The 18195-nt window shown below is 41.8% G+C and overlaps 1 protein-coding gene across 1 annotated transcript; it reads right to left on the minus strand.

Moving 5' to 3' along the window:
- Positions 1-746: 746 nt before the first annotated feature.
- fsd1 (fibronectin type III and SPRY domain containing 1) lies at positions 747-17638 on the minus strand. Its single transcript, XM_053626029.1, has 13 exons — positions 17559-17638; positions 16024-16119; positions 15595-15726; positions 12868-12969; positions 11664-11686; positions 9759-9880; positions 9068-9277; positions 8804-8902; positions 8129-8282; positions 7496-7578; positions 7044-7295; positions 4631-4719; positions 747-3072 (listed from the first exon to the last, which is right to left on the minus strand). The coding sequence occupies exons 1-13, from the start codon at positions 17571-17573 to the stop codon at positions 2962-2964; spliced, it is 1488 nt and encodes a 495-aa protein (XP_053482004.1). The 5' UTR covers positions 17574-17638; the 3' UTR covers positions 747-2961.
- Between the last annotated feature and the right edge of the window lie 557 nt (positions 17639-18195).

The following is an 18195-nucleotide window of genomic DNA, read 5'->3' on the forward strand; positions in this document are numbered from 1 at the left end:
GAGCCTCCATAAAAGGCCTAGTCCTTCAAGAGTCACGAGACTGTAATGGAGATCCTGACATGGGCTCGGGAATACTTTGGTAAAGCTTTGTCAGTCGACACGATTCGCCGCTGCATCCACAGGTGCAAGTTAAGGCTTTACTATGCAAAGCAGAAGCCGTACATCAACACTGTCCAGAAACGGCGCTGACTTCTCTGGGCTCAGTCTCATCAGAGATGGACAGTAGAACAGTTGAATCGTGTTTTGTGGTCCGACGAGACGAAGTTTCAAATTGTTTTTGGACAAAACAGCCGTCGTGTTCTCCAGGCCAAAGAGGAAAAGGACCGTCCGAGCTGTTATCAGCATCAGGTCCAAAACCCAGCGTCTGTCATGGTATGTCCCAACTGTTTTGAAGTGTGTTGCAGTCATCAGATTTGAAAGGAGAGTATATTTTCACAAATAAATTCAATTCCCAAAGTAAAACATCGACTAATGTGTTAATAATGTGTTTTCAATATAGTACAGCGTGAACTCAAGTTTCAAATGATTCTTTTTGTTTTTTGTTTTTTTTGCATCTTCCATACTGTCCCGACTTTTTCGGAATTGGGGTTGTATTAAGCATCAGGTCATTTCAGGTATGAATGAAACTGTTGTCGCTGTGACAACATATTACTGCAGTAGATAAAACATCTCTCTGATAACCAGCTCGAAACTGTAACTGGGATGAAGTCTTTAAAAGGTTGTTAACATGCGCAAACATCCGCAAATGGCTGTCTTTTTTTTATTACCTTGCTCAGGAGTACAACACGAGGAAGATTGAAGACGTTACAGCGTGTTATAATACAACAGTTTCAGCATTAAAGCATTAATGGTTTATATACAGAGATGTATAGTACGTTGCAGTAGGCTGTTAGCGAGAATAAAAACCGAACAGCAGAGTGTAATATCTAGTAACATGATCACCGCGCACGTCATCTGAAAAACATGATAAAATAGTGTACATATTTGTGGAGGTAACTGGAATTTTCACCTTTGTCCGACATCTGTGTGCAACAAAAACAAGTACGACCTGTTCGCCGCAAGCGTAAAAACTTCGCCATTACAAAGGCAGCAATACACTAAGGTACATCGTCTCTCACATACACACAGACACACTCATACACACAATCATACACACTTTTCGTCTATTGTGGTCCCTTCCACCCCTCCATATGGATGTCTGCTGGAACAACAATGTTGTATATATTCGATAGGAATCGTTTGACTACAAGCATTAAGTTAGTGTGCTAAATTGGTTCTGAATATAATATAATGCGAACTTCACTTGAGAAGCATTCAGCAGAATTAGACGCCTTATGAGTAAAAGACATTCAGTGCAAAAATGTGTTCAAACAAAGCCACACAACAGGACAGTCAACTGAAATGGTTTAAATGGCCGAGCAGACACAAGGAACTCGTTGGAAGTGTAAAAAAAAAAAAAGAAAATATATAAATATATAATATTTTGGTTTGCTATGAGGTGGCATTCAGGCTGTTCGTCAAATGTTATCCCTCCACACCCACAAAATGTCCTTAAATAATACATAAAATGCTCTCACACTCGCATTTACCTTTCATTTCCATAAATTGCTCTCATGTTCACACACACACACACACACACACACACACACACACGCAAAAAAAACACTCGCACTCACAATTTGACCTCACACATGCCCACAGAATGCTTTCACATTCGCAATATTTTACCTCAGATATACCCACAAAATAATCATACATTCACACAAAAACACATGCCCACAAAATGCTTTCGCATTCACAATATTTTACCTCAGATATACCCACAAAATAATCACACATTCACACAAAAACACATGCCCACAAAATGCTTTCGCATTCGCAATATTTTACCTCAGATATACCCACAAAATAATCAAACACTCACAGAAAAACACATGCCCACAAAATGCTTTCGCAATATTTTACCTCAGATATACCCACAAAATAATCACACATTCACACAAAAACCCATGCCCACAAAATGCTTTCGCAATATTTTACCTCAGATATACCCACAAAATAATCACACATTCACACAAAAACACATGCCCACAAAATGCTTTCACATTCGCAATATTTTACCTCAGATATACCCACAAAATAATCACACGTTCACACAAAAACACATGCCTACAAAATGCTTTCGCATTCGCAATATTTTACCTCAGATATACCCATAAAATCCTCGCACATTCACCCAAAAACGCATGCATTCACAATTTTACCTCATACACACACCTAGAAAATGCTCTCGCGTTCATACAAAATCACTTGCATTCACAATGTTCCCCCTCACGCTTATACTCAAATAGGCTCACAAATGCTCTCACATTCACAAAAAAAGGCTCACAGTCACAATTATACCTCAGATACACCCACAAAATGCACTTGCATTTGAGCAAAAACACTCGCATTTAATTTTACCTCATATATACCCACAAAAACGCTTTCGCATTCACACAAAAACACCCACCTTCACCCACAACATACTCTTGCACAGAATTCACAAAGAAACCCTTGTTCGCAATTTTACCTCACATACACCTACAAACTCTCGCGTGTAAACCAATTCACCTGGCACATTTTGGTGTATATGTGAGAACATTTCAAGATGTAAACAGCCTAAATGTCACCTCGCTTTTGTCTTCAGTGACACAAAATGACTTGACAGAACCATGCAACTTAAGTACAGTCATACTGCTGTGTGTAAGTCTCACAAGTTCATGGATGAAATGAGAAAGCTGAAAGGCACAGATAGTTGGTGCTTCTCTCTTTTCTTCTCTCCATTTCCAGACACCGGAGTAAAAAAACAAACAAAAAAAACCACGTGTGTGTACTTTCCGCTGCCGCTAAGAGCCTGAGTGACAGGCAACAGTTCTACGAAGCAGTGGAGGAAGACGGTGGAGGAGGGTGAGTGGAGGTCTAGGTAAGGCTGGCGTTGGAGCTGCTGGCGTTGCTGTTCCTTTTCTGGCCGCACTGCACTATGGTTGGAACCTGCAGACCCGTCTGAACCGAGAAACTCCCGTTCCACACCTACACACAGTCCCAAAGCAGGAAACGTTAAGGATCATCTTTACCACATCCGTGATGAACTGAAACGTCTTCGGTCTAGAATTTAAACCTCAATACGTTCACGTGAAATGTTCTGGAGTTAAAACAGGCAAACTTCCATGGAGGTTCAGGAACCTTTTTGAGGAACTAGTGTTTTAGAATTCTTTTGAACCAGAACATTAAGATTGAAGTTGTTCTTTGAGGTTTTCTTTATCGGCCAAATATGATGTCATGACGTTAATATAGCGTTTTCAACCACCTGCACACAACAACTTTTTTTTTTTAATGTAAAAATTGTACTTTTTATTGTTCATTTTCAACAAAAAAAAATTATCCTTACGAGTCACCTTGTTTTACATTCGCACTAGAATGTAGTTTGTCTCTTGTGCGAGTGTAGCGATGGCTACTGTTGTCGCTTGTGGGTGTGGCCTAGCCAACGTTTTTTTGGGTTTTTTTTTTATTTACTTCCGATGAGAAAAGTAGTAGCTATATATAGCTTCTAAAGCTAACCAGAAATTAAATCACACACTAATCAGTCTGGTTAATTTACATGTTACGTGCTCGGCTTTGTACTAGCTACATTCATAAATTAGACTAGCAAAGCAAGCTAACAGTACTCGCTACACACACTCACCAGAGGGACCAACGATCTCTGCTATTTCCTTCCAAGCTTTAGTTTTCTTGGTAGGAAGTACCACAGTTTTCAAACAGTATCTGGCAGGTACTAATTACCTAATTACCTGGCTAACTAATTGCAGGTAGGAACTCAAGTTGTGAATGGAGAACTGTAGAAACGTCGCCCCGCACACGGCATAGGACTGACGCAAGGAATCACTCGAGCCTAACCCTAACCCGAACCCAGTCATTTGGATTTTTCCCGATTTAGCGCACCATACCTAAAAAAAAAAATCTAAAGTGAAAATCTCAGTTCAAATGTGGCTTGCTGTTGTCGCTGAAATGGCGGCTTATTGTTGCACGTGTACGTAGAAAATGAAGTTTGACTTCAGCGACTTTAGCTATTACAGATCTTTTAAAAGCAGCCTCAAGAGAGAGTATTGGTTTATTTTGTAAAGTTTCCATTGGAGCAAACAGTGATGTTCAATACAGAAGCTCCACCCCAATACCTCCTGCTCTGGAACAAATTTACAAGCTCTGGAAAAGGAACTAAAAGGTTCCTGGAACTAAGACCATGATATAATGCTTACAAATATGTATTAAAAAAATTAAAAATTGCTCAACTTAATTACTATTAATATGATGAATGTTAAGGTTTGGGTTAGGAGTGTGCTAGCGTTCATACCTTTTATTACTATAAAAGAATATATTAATATAGTCTCGCGTTTGAATTTGTACAAACTCTCAGAGATGCTTTGTTCCAGTTTGACAACAACAAAGTATGACTCATTCAGTTGTTTCGCCTTTTAGGGCATCAAGTTTTCATGACGTCGCTTCTTTCTTGACGTTTCACTCAGTCACTTCAAGTCAATCCCACACGGATACTTTAAGGTGTTTACCAGAAGACAGGTTTGCAGTTGCTTACCATAAAAGCTGGAATAACCGGCTGCTGGAACTTGGTCCTAAAGGAATGCAGAAGTGTTTTGGTTTTGGCGTTGTAGAAAGACACTGTGCCTGGAAGGGCGGGGAAAACAAAAAAGTCCGAAATTTAATAAATGATGTTAGGAATGTAAAAGGCATGCAGTCTGATTAAAGGATTATACATATAATTACACAATAACACAACATTGTATAATTATGAATGAACTATAATTAGTAAGTAATCACTTGTATGTAGATTTAAATGAAAATTATTAACAGACTTTAAACAGGTAAACATTTTCTACCTGCACTTTGCACTTCATTTGAATTAGTTTATATATAAAATTTATTCCTTTTATTTCCTCTTAGTTAATTAAAACATTTTGAATTGTCTAAAAAAGTATCAATAAACTTGATCAATTAAGGTATATGTTAAGACAGACACCAAACCATACTACTACATTCTCAGTACTTTATTACCTGGCACTGGAGTTCTGTTCATTTTTTTTTTTTTGTAATTATAACCTTTAATCCTCTTCATTGATTACAACTGACCCATTTCCTTTATCTAGGGTCAAAATGATAATGATTCAAGGTACAGCTAGAATACTGATATCTTTATCGCGAACCATAAACTTACATTTCACACACTGTAAATTAAAAAGAAATCCCTATAAAGTAATATAAATATGTGATGCCCTTGTCACATGTGCTTGGTCAATCCTAATACTGTTACTACATTATACTATTATTATTATTATTACAAATACAAATACTCATCCCATCCTGGTAGACATTTTATTATACGCATGTCTAGCCGATATTTTTACTAGATAGTTTATTATGTAAGGAATAAAACTTGGGGATGTGATTATTTTCCTTTAACAGCAAAGGGTTTTATTGCATGTATACCACAGCAATTTGCCTACGGTTTAACAGGTTAACGAATTAGATAATGGCGTGTGTTTATCCTCAGTTTATAGCTACATACTGTATAAAGTTGTGGAACGTCCATGAAACAGCCACAGCCTCTCTTTTTGCTCGCTCTTGAAGTTAATAAGACAAAAAAATTTAAATTTTGCAGCTTGTCATGTTACCAAGAACACATTACATTTCTGCCTCTGACACTGGAGACTCCTTCCATAAAATGTTAAATAAAATGTACTATACTGTAGAAACGATGCCGTATCAGAACGAGTGCATTAATAATAATAATAATAATAATAATAATAATAATAACAATAATAATATATTGTCAGAGCTGCTGTTATAGAAAATGAAAGGTGGATTCTGGAATCCCCTGACCCTGCGTATTAACAATTTACACCGATCATCCTGTTCAAAAGTTTACACCCCCCTGGCTCTTAATGTATCATGTTGCCTTGTTGAGCATCAGTGAATGTAATAGTCGTGTACGAGTCCCTCAGTGTGAAAAGACGGATCTCGAAATCACATAGTCGCTGATAGAAAGAGCTCAAATATGCAGAAGATGCTGGAAAAGTAAAGAATGTGCAGGACCTGGAGGATTTTTCTGAAGAACAGTGGGCGGTTTAACTGCTCAGGACAAACACGGGACTCGTGAAGAACTCTCACAGAACATAAACACATCACATCGTGGATCATCCAGGTAACGACACACGGGATTAAGAATCAAGGGTGTGTAAACTTTTGAACGGGGTAATTTTTATAAATTCAGTTATTTTGTCTTGTGGACTTTATGTAAACATTTGTTATGTGAAATAGTTTATTCAGGACAGAATTAAATAAACAACAACATGGGATGTTTATGATCCGTCTTATTTTGTTAACAGTGTTAAGATACTGCAAGGGGTATGCAAACTTTTGGGCACAACTGTATATAATCAGTGCCTACTGATTATTCTTAGTTATCTAATCAATATGTTTTGGGAACGTTTCCAGCTTGACCAAATCCAACCTGTTTATCTGTTTGTGTATCTGTTTGTGTGTGTGTGTGTGTGTGTGTGTGTGTGTCAGCAGTCTTTGGTCACAGGATGTTCGGAGGTGAACTGACCATCTGACGAGACAAGAGGACGTCCAGATAATCGATGAGGAAATTCTTCTGAATCACAGCCCATACGTGGAAATTTCCTAAAGTTTATCTATGCCTTAACCAATCAGAATGGCTCGACCTGATGTAATGTCTAGCTTAGTGATTGGGTGAAAGTATAATCGTGGCTGTAATGAGTGTGTACGCAGAGCGGCCTACGAACTTTCTCCAATTGATTGCACCTCTTGACTCCTGGTCTTCATTGATCATATCTGGTCCCGTCTGAGGTCTTTAACTGTAATATTCCCCTACAAAAATTAAAAATCAAACCTTCTGATCAATCAGAATCCATAAACTGTTTCGACTTTTACTCCTGTGTTTGAAACGCACGTTTATTCGGTGTCCTCACCCTCGTCGTAGTTGCAGTAGACGCCCATGCGCTCGGGGATGGGGCAGTCCAGCGTGCGGGCCTTGTTGTTATGCTTGGCGCTGAGGCTCTGCTGCAGCCAGTTGTTCAGGTGGACGCACCAGGAGGCGCTGCTCTTCCCGAGCTGATCGAATCGGCCGAGCGAACGCAGTGCCACGCCCGCAGCGAACGCCTTGCTCTCTTTATCGAACCGAACCTCCCAGTAGTGCTGCCCTGAATCAATCATGGTGTCACCTGCGTGCAAGTAATCACGGTGAGATACACCGATCTTTCCGTCACGTTAAATCGATAAACCTTAATTACACACTAAAGCGCACAGGAACAAAGACTTTTACACAAACAACAACAGAAGAATGCGGTAAACGCTACAGTAACCATCATCTCAAAACAGTCTTTATCCTCTCTACATGACGTTATTTCTCCTCCAGACTCACCCAGAACAGTGTAGGACTCGGCCGTGAAGCGGTCTCGACCCACCCGGGCTGACGGCGCTCTCTTCGGAGACATCATGGCCGTCCTGTGGAGATAAGCACACATTAACACACCTCCGCAGTGCACGCAGACAGAGGAACGTTTTCCCAACAGCACAATCGCCTCCAAAGACAACGAACATGATACGCAACATATAACATAGAAGAATTAGATTATAATGCATTACCTTAGGCAATATTATCTAAAGGATGTGTGTCTATCCTTCTCTTCCGAAACATTTCTTTCTTTCAATCTGATCAATATGATGCAACACTCCTTTTTAAATAAATAAATTTAAAAAATAAGAAAGAAATGGGAGGCCCCATCTCCTTCACTGAGACTGAGGCACAGAGGCCACACCCCCTTCACTGAAATTGAGGCACAGAAGCCACGCCTCCTTCACTGAGACTGAGGCACAGAGACCACACCTCTTTCACCGGACTGAGGCACAGAGGTCACGCCCCCGTCATGGAAACTGAGGCACAGAGGACACACCTCCTTCACTGAAACTTACAGCCACATGGGCCACGCCTCCTTCACCGGGAGTGAAAATCAAAATCGAAGCTTCTGATTGGAGCAGGAGAAGCGGGACGGACCTGGCCGGAGAGTGCATAGGAGAGCTGGTCCTGCTCTTTTCCTTGCGGATGTCCTGGATCGGCGTTTTCCCCCCGCTACTGTCCCACTCCACGCTCAGGTCCTCTACCTTCAGGTTCTGGTGGGCCGAACCCGCGTCCAGCTTAAACACGAACGCTGGCGCGAGGAGGAGAAACAGATCAAAATAAAAATACAGAAATATTTGCTTCGTAATGATACAGTTGAGAGGAAAGTTTTGCACACCAGTGTCGGTGTCAGTCATATTATCAGTATTAACACAGTATTTATTACTTTCTTTTAATAATAAAATTATATTCTGTCATATATTCATGTTTCTACTCGTATACATTTTAGTTCTGGAGTTGTTCTATTTTTATTTTACTCTGCTGTTTCCATTAAATATCATAAAAAGGATTTGTGTGTAGGAAAATGTGCTATATAACTAAACAAATGATCATGAGGAAATAATAATTGAATAAAAATAATTATAATTGAGGAAAGATGTTTGGGAAAAAAATTAATATCCCAACCTGAAGTTGGTTAAAACGTTGGAGTGTGTTTGCTGTCTTTAGCCGTACAGCTCACGGCACATCAGCCCAGATGTTTTGCACCGGTCAATAACCGTATGCCTCGTTAATCTTTAAGTGTGTGTACGCTTCTAAGTGTGTGTGTCTCACCATGTGTCTCCAGAGTAACCAGCTCGGAGAACTCTCCTGCTACAGCTTTATTACACGCCTTCACCCGAAACGTCATGTAGCGCGTGTCGAAGCGAAGGCCTGTGCGCACACACGCACACACACACACACCCCAGCGTTACACACAGACCAAATACAATAAAGTGAAAAGAAAAAAAGCAAACACACACATGAATGTAACTCAGTAAGAGTTTCACACAGAGTTGAAAGATATAAAAGAAATATCCATGATATCCCTCGTTCTACCTGTGAGCGTGTACTCCGTCTCTTTAATCCCCTCCACCACCATCCAGGGATGCTCCTCTCGAGCGCGTGGCGGCCCCTCGTGGTTCGTTCGCCGGTACTCGATGATGTAGTGGTCGATTTTCGAGTCCGGTTCCGGTAAAGTCCACAGCACCGTGACGGAGTTATCGCACACCTGACACTCGGACTCCTGGATCTCTGGAGTAGCGGGAACTATGGGTGAAGAAACAACAGACCAAGAGAGAGTAACCATACAGAATATGAATATGTATGAATATGCAAATTAGAAAGGTCACGCCTGCCATCCCAGCCCTGTTCCTGTGAAGCAGCTCCTCCAATTTTTATTATTCGTTTAAAAACCAAACACAGTCCCGCCTTCTTGTGTTCCATTGGATATTCATGATAAATTCATAGGTCAGAGTTCAACTCAATAAAAAGTCAGAGCAAATCGAAGGTAACTGCTACCAGAAGCGAACGTGCCTCGTTCATGTCTCACGTCCTTTCCCTTTCGGTGAACAGGCTTTTCCGTCGCAGGGTGAAAAACCTAGCTTTTACCTCTTTTGTTTTCACGAACTAAACTAGTCTCAGAGTCTCGGAGATCACATTCTCAATCATTTTATATTAGCAGCAGCTAAATCTATCAAATCACAACAACTCACTTCTCTACTAACAGTGTTTGTGGTGTGAAGCTGACCTGGGAGGAACTTGATGGCCTGCAGCACCTCACGCTCCTGAGTGAAGTCCACCATCAGGTGACTCATACTGTCACTCACTTTAGCTTTTAAAGAGATGCGAAAGGCTGGGGCCATGGTAACACTGCGCAACACACACACACACACACACACACACGCAAAACACAATTAACACACTATAACACATTTTAAGAACTTCAGTAAACGTGCACAATAAAGCGATCATGCGGAACAGAAACCCTGACGATCCACAGCACAGAGCATGTGAGAGGAATAAAGCGGAACAAGTTTTCCGTAACAACTCGTCAGACATCACTTAAATGAATCTTCTATCGTGAGCCAGTAGTAATGTTAGACCTGACCGATAGATCAGTTGGGTGATACAATGAGTCGTTATTACGTTTTCACTGACGACGTGTGTGTAAATGCGCTTCGACACCTCGTGGAGTCCAAATCAGAGCGAAACTGGTTCTTATGGATAATTCGGTGTGTTGTTTGGTTTCACACTGCACATAATTACAACCCACAGTGTGAGGTATGTGTCGGGTAAGGGGAAAAAACCCCCCCAAAAAACGTCCTTGTAAAAGGAGGTAGCAGTGGCTTGGCGGTTAAGGGTCTGGGTTACTGATCTGAAGGTCGGGGGTTCAAGCCCAGCACTGTTGGGCCCTTGAGCAAGGCTCTCAACTCTCTCTGCTCCAGGGGGCGCTGTATCATGGCCGACCCTGCGCTCTGACCCCAACTTCCTGACATGCTGGGAAATGCGAGGAAAGGAATTTCACTGTGCTGTAATGTATATGTGATTAATAAAGACTCATTATCATTATCAAAACTCTACAACTCTTTCCTTTTGCGCAGTTTAGCGGCTCACATCTAGAAAAAAAACAAAAAACAATTCAACAATAAAACTCCGCTCCGCTCATATACTCTGCGTCAACACGATCACGTTAAACCACTACACTAAACACTCAGATGAGAGAATGTAGATGACGAGACAGGAAGTGGTGATGTAGGGAAAAGAACACGGGGAGGGAATAAGAAACGATGAAAAGCACTGGCTAGTGGTGATGATGAGGAGGAGGAGGAGGATTGTATTCCTATCTACATTCTGTAATCTAGTGCACAGTTTTACATTTTCCCTTTTTTATAATTATTATTATTTTTAATTTACACATTTATTTTTAACCTAAAAGGGAACAGTCACGCTGTTTTTGGATCAGTCAGATTTCCACTAAAATAAATGTCGTAAGAAATAAATGTAAACACTCCCGCCGTAGTTTAGTAAGATTAGTTTCCTGTAACAGCATGTTCGGAAGTGTTTTATTCCCCTTACACCACAACAACCGTTTAATCATCTATTAAACAACGACCCGTCCCGTCGGTTTATAGTCACGGTTAATGTTGTGCACCTTCCGTGAAAGACGTTAGTTCCTGTTCACACTCGTTCCTCAACCCCAGCCTCTTTTTTCTCTCCCGCGATGTTAGCAAGATTAAAAACAAACAAACGCAGCTTGTCGTGTTCGTGAGAAACCGCAAAAAAAGCGTAAACTCCTCTGTCCCGACGATGCCGGAGAACTTAGTCACGGCTTTACCTCGGACTGCTCGTTACAAAGCGCTGACACTGGAGACTCCTTCCCTGAATGTCAGATAAATGACTCCTCCAAGTCACTGTGAACGAGCCGTTGCTATAGAAACGATAACGTATCAGAACGAACGCGTCAATTTAAACCCTGTGCTACTGTCAAAGGTGCTGTTAGAGAAAACGAATCTGACCAATCAGAGTCCAGAATTCAGGTATCAGTTCATGGCATGACTGCTCCCCTTTAAGAGTTTCGGAGGGAAAACGGTAAGCGGTGCAGTGCTCTAAATAAAACTCAATATAGACTCGGTGTGTTCCAGGTGTACCGTACCTATCCTTTATGTCTTTAGCCGCCTGAAAGCAGAGAAGAAGGAGAAAAAGAGGGAGAGAGAGAAAGATAGAGAGGTGGAGAGACAGGGAGCGAGAAAGAAATAAACAATACATCAGTCATTACGAGCACAGAGACGGCCGAGACGAGCGGTGACGGCAACAAGTGGCACTCTGTTACAGTAATTATGTCATGTTCAAGCCATGGGCATGTTACTGCAGCAGAGCTTGAGGGAAAAAAAGGATTTGATATATATATATATATATAAAATCACAAATAGGTCACAAAGAGATCGTGAGTCCTTTATTATCAGGAACGTTAATGCAAAGTTGTCACATGCTGTCATATTAAAAAGAACACATCCTTTATGAAATAGAAATAAACTGGTGACATTTTGTGCATTATATAAGAAGAGACTAATGTTTAAATAAACGTTTTTAGTGATGGACTCAGGGTCCGGGTACATAGCGTTCATTTGGGGGGTTTTTTTTGTCTCAAAATGAAATTTAAAAAAAAATTCAAAACAGTGTATAGCTTTAAAATAAATAACTATTACAAAAAAGCCTTCATATTACTCCTTTTCCATAATTTCACATTCATTCTGAGGCTAAATTTATTTAACGATCTTGAATGACGCGGATAAGGGTTGGTGTAAGCGCCGGATGAACTGCTGATATGACACGATCGCTATTAAACTCATCTAGATAGCGGCGGTAAACGCAGACAAAATGGCGGCCGGAAAAAACAAACAAATAAATAAATAGAGTGGGATTTTCCAAGTGCTGCAATTTAAGAATACTTTAATCTACTGAAAATTTACAGAGTGCATTTGTAACAAGCTTTGTGATATTAGCCTTTCAATTAACATGGGTTGTGGGTGACTAGGTCAGCAACATTCGCGAAATCGCTAAATGCCAGGCAAAATTCCTTCGGAGAAGAACTCCATATTTGAAATCATGAATATTTGATTTCTAGGCTTTGTCAAAAGAGTCAATATTTGAATTTGTAAAATCATTTTAAAAACAAAATCAATGAACTTCGTTTTTTTTTTTTACTCTGCCAAGAAAGAATAAAAATAAAAAGCTGTTTTCCCGTTTTTCATTTCAAATGAACGTAACGTACACGGACCACTCAGACATTTCTCCTCAGCTTCAATTTTTGTTGGATTCATGGTTGGAAATCTGCCATGTTCTGAGTGGGCGTGTACCTGAGTGAAGCCATCCGTCTCAGACGAGCAGAGTGTCTGATTGGCCACTTCCAGCAGCTCCTCGGAGCTCTCCAGGGCTTTTGTACAGGCGCTCAGCTGATTCTAAGGAAACATGGTGCAGAAACACACACGCGCACACACACACACGCACATACACACACTTCACTGTATAGTATTAACCACTCATTTGTTAAATTTGCTTTGGTACAAGAAGATTTTTTAAAAATGTGTAAATGTGTGGGATTTGGCGACCTCTGTGGCAGAAATATGTCATTGCATGTTTCTTACATTTGAGTATTTGAGTATTAAAGGAGCGCCTAAGATTGTTTGAAGTTAGCGTTCATAGATTTATTTATTTTTTACTAGATTTGTGTGGAATCTAAAGAAATCACCAACATTAATTAGAATTTGCCAAGAATTTTGCAAATTTTTAATAATGCACCGTTTTCCAGTATTTTTTACTGCTAATTATTAGATACGAATTTGATTTCAGATACACTACAAATTCAGTACCAAGCAAAAATCATTTAAAGGAGCATGTACCTAAACTATCATTCTATAACAGATGTTACAGATGATTCGTTGTGATTACAAGAAGTTTCTAGACAAACAGTGCACTCTGGTGGTATCAAACATTTTCGGACTGCTCTGAGATACAAGTACGTTTTACACACCTGAGGAGAACATTATTAATGTGAACAGGTTTGTCTTTTTGTGTTTCTTCGATCATTGTGCTGTTATTTTGTCTGTATAAAAAGATAGCTAGCTTCTGCTAGAATCTGTGTGTGTGTGTGTGTGTGTGTGTGAGAGAGAGAGAGAGTAGTCGTCTCACACACTCTCCAGGTGTGTCCGTTCCTACGAGTGCATACTAAACACTCATGCCTATTCATGATGAATTCATTATCTACACCATTATCAGGACTGCTTTTAAAAATCTAATCAGAAGTTCAATTCAGAGACATATGAACAAAGCAAACACACACACTTATGATACATTTTTAATTAATGAGGAAAAACCTCCACGTATTTACTGAAGGAGGAGGAGGTGTGGCTTCTGTGCGTCAGTCACAGTGAAGGAGCAGGAGGAGGCGTGGCCTCTGTGTGTCAGTCACAGTGAAGTAGAAGGAGGAGGCGTGGCCTCTGTGTGTCAGTCACAGTGAAGTAGGAGGAGGAGGCGTGGCCTCTGTGTGTCAGTCACAGTGAAGTAGGAGGAGGAGGCGTGGCCTCTGTGTGTCAGTCACAGTGAAGTAGGAGGAGGAGGCGTGGCCTCTGTGTGTCAGTCACAATGAAGTAGGAGGAAGAGGCGTGGCCTCTGTGTGTCAGTCACAGTGAAGTAGGAGGAGGAGGCGTGGCCTCTGTGTGTCAGTCACAGTGAAGTAGGAGGAGGAGGCATGGCCTCTGTGTGTCAGTCACAGTGAAGTAGGAGGAGGAGGCGTGGCCTCTGTGTGTCAGTCACAGTGAAGTAGGAGGAGGAGGCGTGGCCTCTGTGTGTCAGTCACAGTGAAGTAGGAGGAGGAGGCGTGGCCTCTGTGTGTCAGTCACAGTGAAGTAGGAGGAGGAGGCGTGGCCTCTGTGTGTCAGTCACAGTGAAGTAGGAGGAGGGGGCGTGGCCTCTGTGTGTCAGTCACAGTGAAGTAGGAGGAGGAGGCGTGGCCTCTGTGTGTCAGTCACAGTGAAGTAGGAGGAGGGGGCGTGGCCTCTGTGTGTCAGTCACAGTGAAGTAGGAGGAGGAGGCGTGGCCTCTGTGTGTCAGTCACAGTGAAGTAGGAGGAGGAGGCGTGGCCTCTGTGTGTCAGTCACAGTGAAGTCGGAGGAGGAGGCGTGGCCTCTGTGTGTCAGTCACAGTGAAGTAGGAGGAGGAGGCGTGGCCTCTGTGTGTCAGTCACAGTGAAGTAGGAGGAGGAGGCGTGGCCTCTGTGTGTCAGTCACAGTGAAGTAGGAGGAGGAGGCATGGCCTCTGTGTGTCAGTCACAGTGAAGTAGGAGGAGGAGGCGTGGCCTCTGTGTGTCAGTCACAGTGAAGTAGGAGGAGGAGGCGTGGCCTCTGTGTGTCAGTCACAGTGAAGTAGGAGGAGGAGGCGTGGCCTCTGTGTGTCAGTCACAGTGAAGTAGGAGGAGGAGGCGTGGCCTCTGTGTGTCAGTCACAGTGAAGTAGGAGGAGGGGGCGTGGCCTCTGTGTGTCAGTCACAGTGAAGTAGGAGGAGGAGGCGTGGCCTCTGTGTGTCAGTCACAGTGAAGTAGGAGGAGGGGGCGTGGCCTCTGTGTGTCAGTCACAGTGAAGTAGGAGGAGGAGGCGTGGCCTCTGTGTGTCAGTCACAGTGAAGTAGGAGGAGGAGGCGTGGCCTCTGTGTGTCAGTCACAGTGAAGTCGGAGGAGGAGGCGTGGCCTCTGTGTGTCAGTCACAGTGAAGTAGGAGGAGGAGGCGTGGCCTCTGTGTGTCAGTCACAGTGAAGTAGGAGGAGGAGGCGTGGCCTCTGTGTCTGTCAAGCACAATGATGTAAGCATGTACTAATTGTGCATCAGTCTTCTTGTCCATTTTTGCATATTCATTAAATCTGGATTTATTAATCAGCGGAAACGTGCAGAGATTTCTGTGCCTTTTCTGCTGTCTAGTGGTGTTTTTTTTGTGGAGTCATCATGCAGGGAAATGTAATACTTAATATTCAAAACATGTTTTTAGTTGATGTTTAAGCTTCATTAGTGTTAAAGAAGAGAAACCAGCCCTCACCTGCAGCTCATACGTGCGACTGGCTCGCTCCTGTTTGATTCGGGTCACCATTCCCTCCTTCAGCTCGTCCAGAACAGCATGCAGAGAGCTGAACTCCGACTCCAGATCCTCCTGAACACGGGTGGAGTTTGCCTAGACACACACATACACAGGGCCAGTGAGAACAGCTTTGGCTCGAGCCAGGCATTTATCAAGCTGATGTCTTGACGCTTTACTACAGAGTTCTCAAACTTCAGTAGTGAGAGTGCTGGACTCGACAGTTTTCAGCAAGTCATTCATCACATCGGTGACTTATTACACCGTACAATGTACGGTGTAAAAGTACTCAATAAAACACTCGTGCCGTGCCGTTATAGGAAAATAATCAACGACAGGGTGGTGCGATAAATCACAGTTACTTTAACCATCCTGAAGTTGATTACTGATCACCTCCAGGTTCTGCAGATTTTGCTTCAGGCAGCAGATGAAGTTCTGGATCTCCTCATTTTTCAGCGCCAACGTGTTGACGATCTTGTGGAGAGACTCCTGAAACACACACACACACACGTAAAATAAAACCCACACACGGTAGCCATCTCTCAATTCTTTCATTCCTGTTCGTTATTTCTATATACACATCTTCTCGACCAAATCTAAGGGGCGTGTCTCTCTGTGTGATCACCTGACACGACCGACACTGATTGGCTGCATGAATCTATACGGTCTGGGCGAGAAAGAAAGAAATCAGCCCCGGAAATCAGCGTCTTGCTTCTTCGTATGATTCCGCGTGGGTTTCTTTTCAGAACATTTGCAAAAATCCCAAATATTCTGCTTTAAGATGATGATGACGATTTCCTTGAAACAGAAGGAGCTCATTTTCACGCACCATCCCTGCGCACCGATAAGAACGAGAATGAAAGAATTTGATAAGTATCGTGCCCAGCTTCAGAGGTGATCTGATTAGGAAAACTACTACCTTACTTCCTGTTCCAATGCGAAACAGTCATGTGACGAAATCTCAAACACAGGTTCCCAAAGGGTTCTTTTGCTTCGTATATTGATTCTAGATCGTATCCCTTTCTGAAAAGGAAAGCTTAAAGGACCGACCAACCGAAGGACCGTTTATGTTTCGGAAATTTTTTTTTATAGCTCTTAATTCCCAGGACTCGACGTCTAAAGTCCGAATCAAGATGATTCTCCTAACTCCTGTAAGATCTGCAATACCCGATATGAACAAATTAGCTTAAAGATGTCTACGATCTGCTGTTTATAACTGAATACGCATTTCGCCTGTTAGAGCTCAGCTTTAGAGGTGTAGATGTTGGATGTTAATAGTTTGTCCACTTTAAAGCACAAAAACGACCAGTTTAGTGACTGATTACCGAGTACGTGCCTGACCGCCAAACCAGCAACACATATATTCTTTTAGGAGGGATTAGAACAGATTTCAAAATGCTGTGAATGCATGCATAAAGTCTGTATAAGGGAGGAAAAGCTTGATGTGCAGGGATGATGGTCCTCCACGCCCTGATCACCCTGAGATCCTACACAGGACTGCTAAAAGGTCTTGACCATAACATCCAGACTGTAATAAGCAATGCAGGAACACTATATGATGATGATGATGATGATGATGCACGTTATATAAATGTATAGACTGGCCTATATATAAATAAGACAGATCTACAGCACGTGCACGAGTATTTATATATGACCTCGCCTCTGACATGCACCTGCTGCTCCTATAGAACTTCAAATCAAATCAAAGTGTTTTTATTTGTATATACGCAGTATTCGCAGGTTATCTCCCCCCTGATAAAGACTTTACTTTGTGTCCTTGTGTCCTGTCCTGATGGGCGGCTGCAGTGATAATAAAGCTGGAGAGCCTCATGCATCAACTCTGCTTGCTTTCTTTGTTATCCTCAAAACATCACGAGCGCTTTCAGTCTCTTCTCTCTCTTTCTCTCTCTTTCTCTCTCTCTCACCTTTTGCTCGTCCATGTCGCAGCACCGTGACTCCGACGCTTTAGAAGGATTTATTTGTTTATTTATTTTTATCCCAGATCCTGCGGAGCTGCTTCTGTACTGATGATGCTGTTACAGGGCACAGAGCTCAGAGGTGCGGGATTACGTCATCGCCGGTACCGGAAGTGCATTTTAAATTGGATTTATTTTTATTTTTTTTAAACGAGCCAAGGGTATAATCAAATTCGATTTATAAACATTTGTATAAGTTTGTTCGCTTTTTTTTTTTAACGTATTACACTAACCGAAGATAAAGAAAGTGAAAAAAATATCGTTTTTATAGTCGCATAGCAACCCCGCCACTATCTGGGCCAATCAGACGCAAGTATCTCATCCGGGCATTTCTGGCTGCACAACCCCTAGCTAACCAGTTAGCCCTTTTTTATTATTATTATTTTTATTTTAAATAAGAAAAGCTTTTCATATTTATTTAGCTAGATACTTATCTTACTAACTAATTCTTGTCTAACCAAAAGAAGGTGTAACTTCGTATATACAAATAACCTCCTCAAAGAGACCCTTGGCTGCTATGTTCGAACTAGCTTAATAGTTAACGAAGACTAGCGAGTATTTATGGGAGGTGTAGTTTTTAAAACGT

This window comes from Ictalurus furcatus, chromosome 5 (genome assembly GCF_023375685.1).
Source record: "Ictalurus furcatus strain D&B chromosome 5, Billie_1.0, whole genome shotgun sequence".
In the NCBI taxonomy this organism is placed as follows: domain Eukaryota; kingdom Metazoa; phylum Chordata; class Actinopteri; order Siluriformes; family Ictaluridae; genus Ictalurus; species Ictalurus furcatus.

What these genes read in the sequence shown, in the direction of transcription:
- fsd1 (XM_053626029.1), bottom strand. An exon ending in GTCGCACGTATGAGCTGCAG is followed by an intron (nt 12,970 to 15,594) that starts GTGAGGGCTGGT and finishes ATGTTTCCTTAG; the next exon opens with AATCAGCTGAGCGCCTGTAC. An exon ending in GCTAAAGACATAAAGGATAG is followed by an intron (nt 9,881 to 11,663) that starts GTACGGTACACC and finishes TGTGTTGCGCAG; the next exon opens with TGTTACCATGGCCCCAGCCT.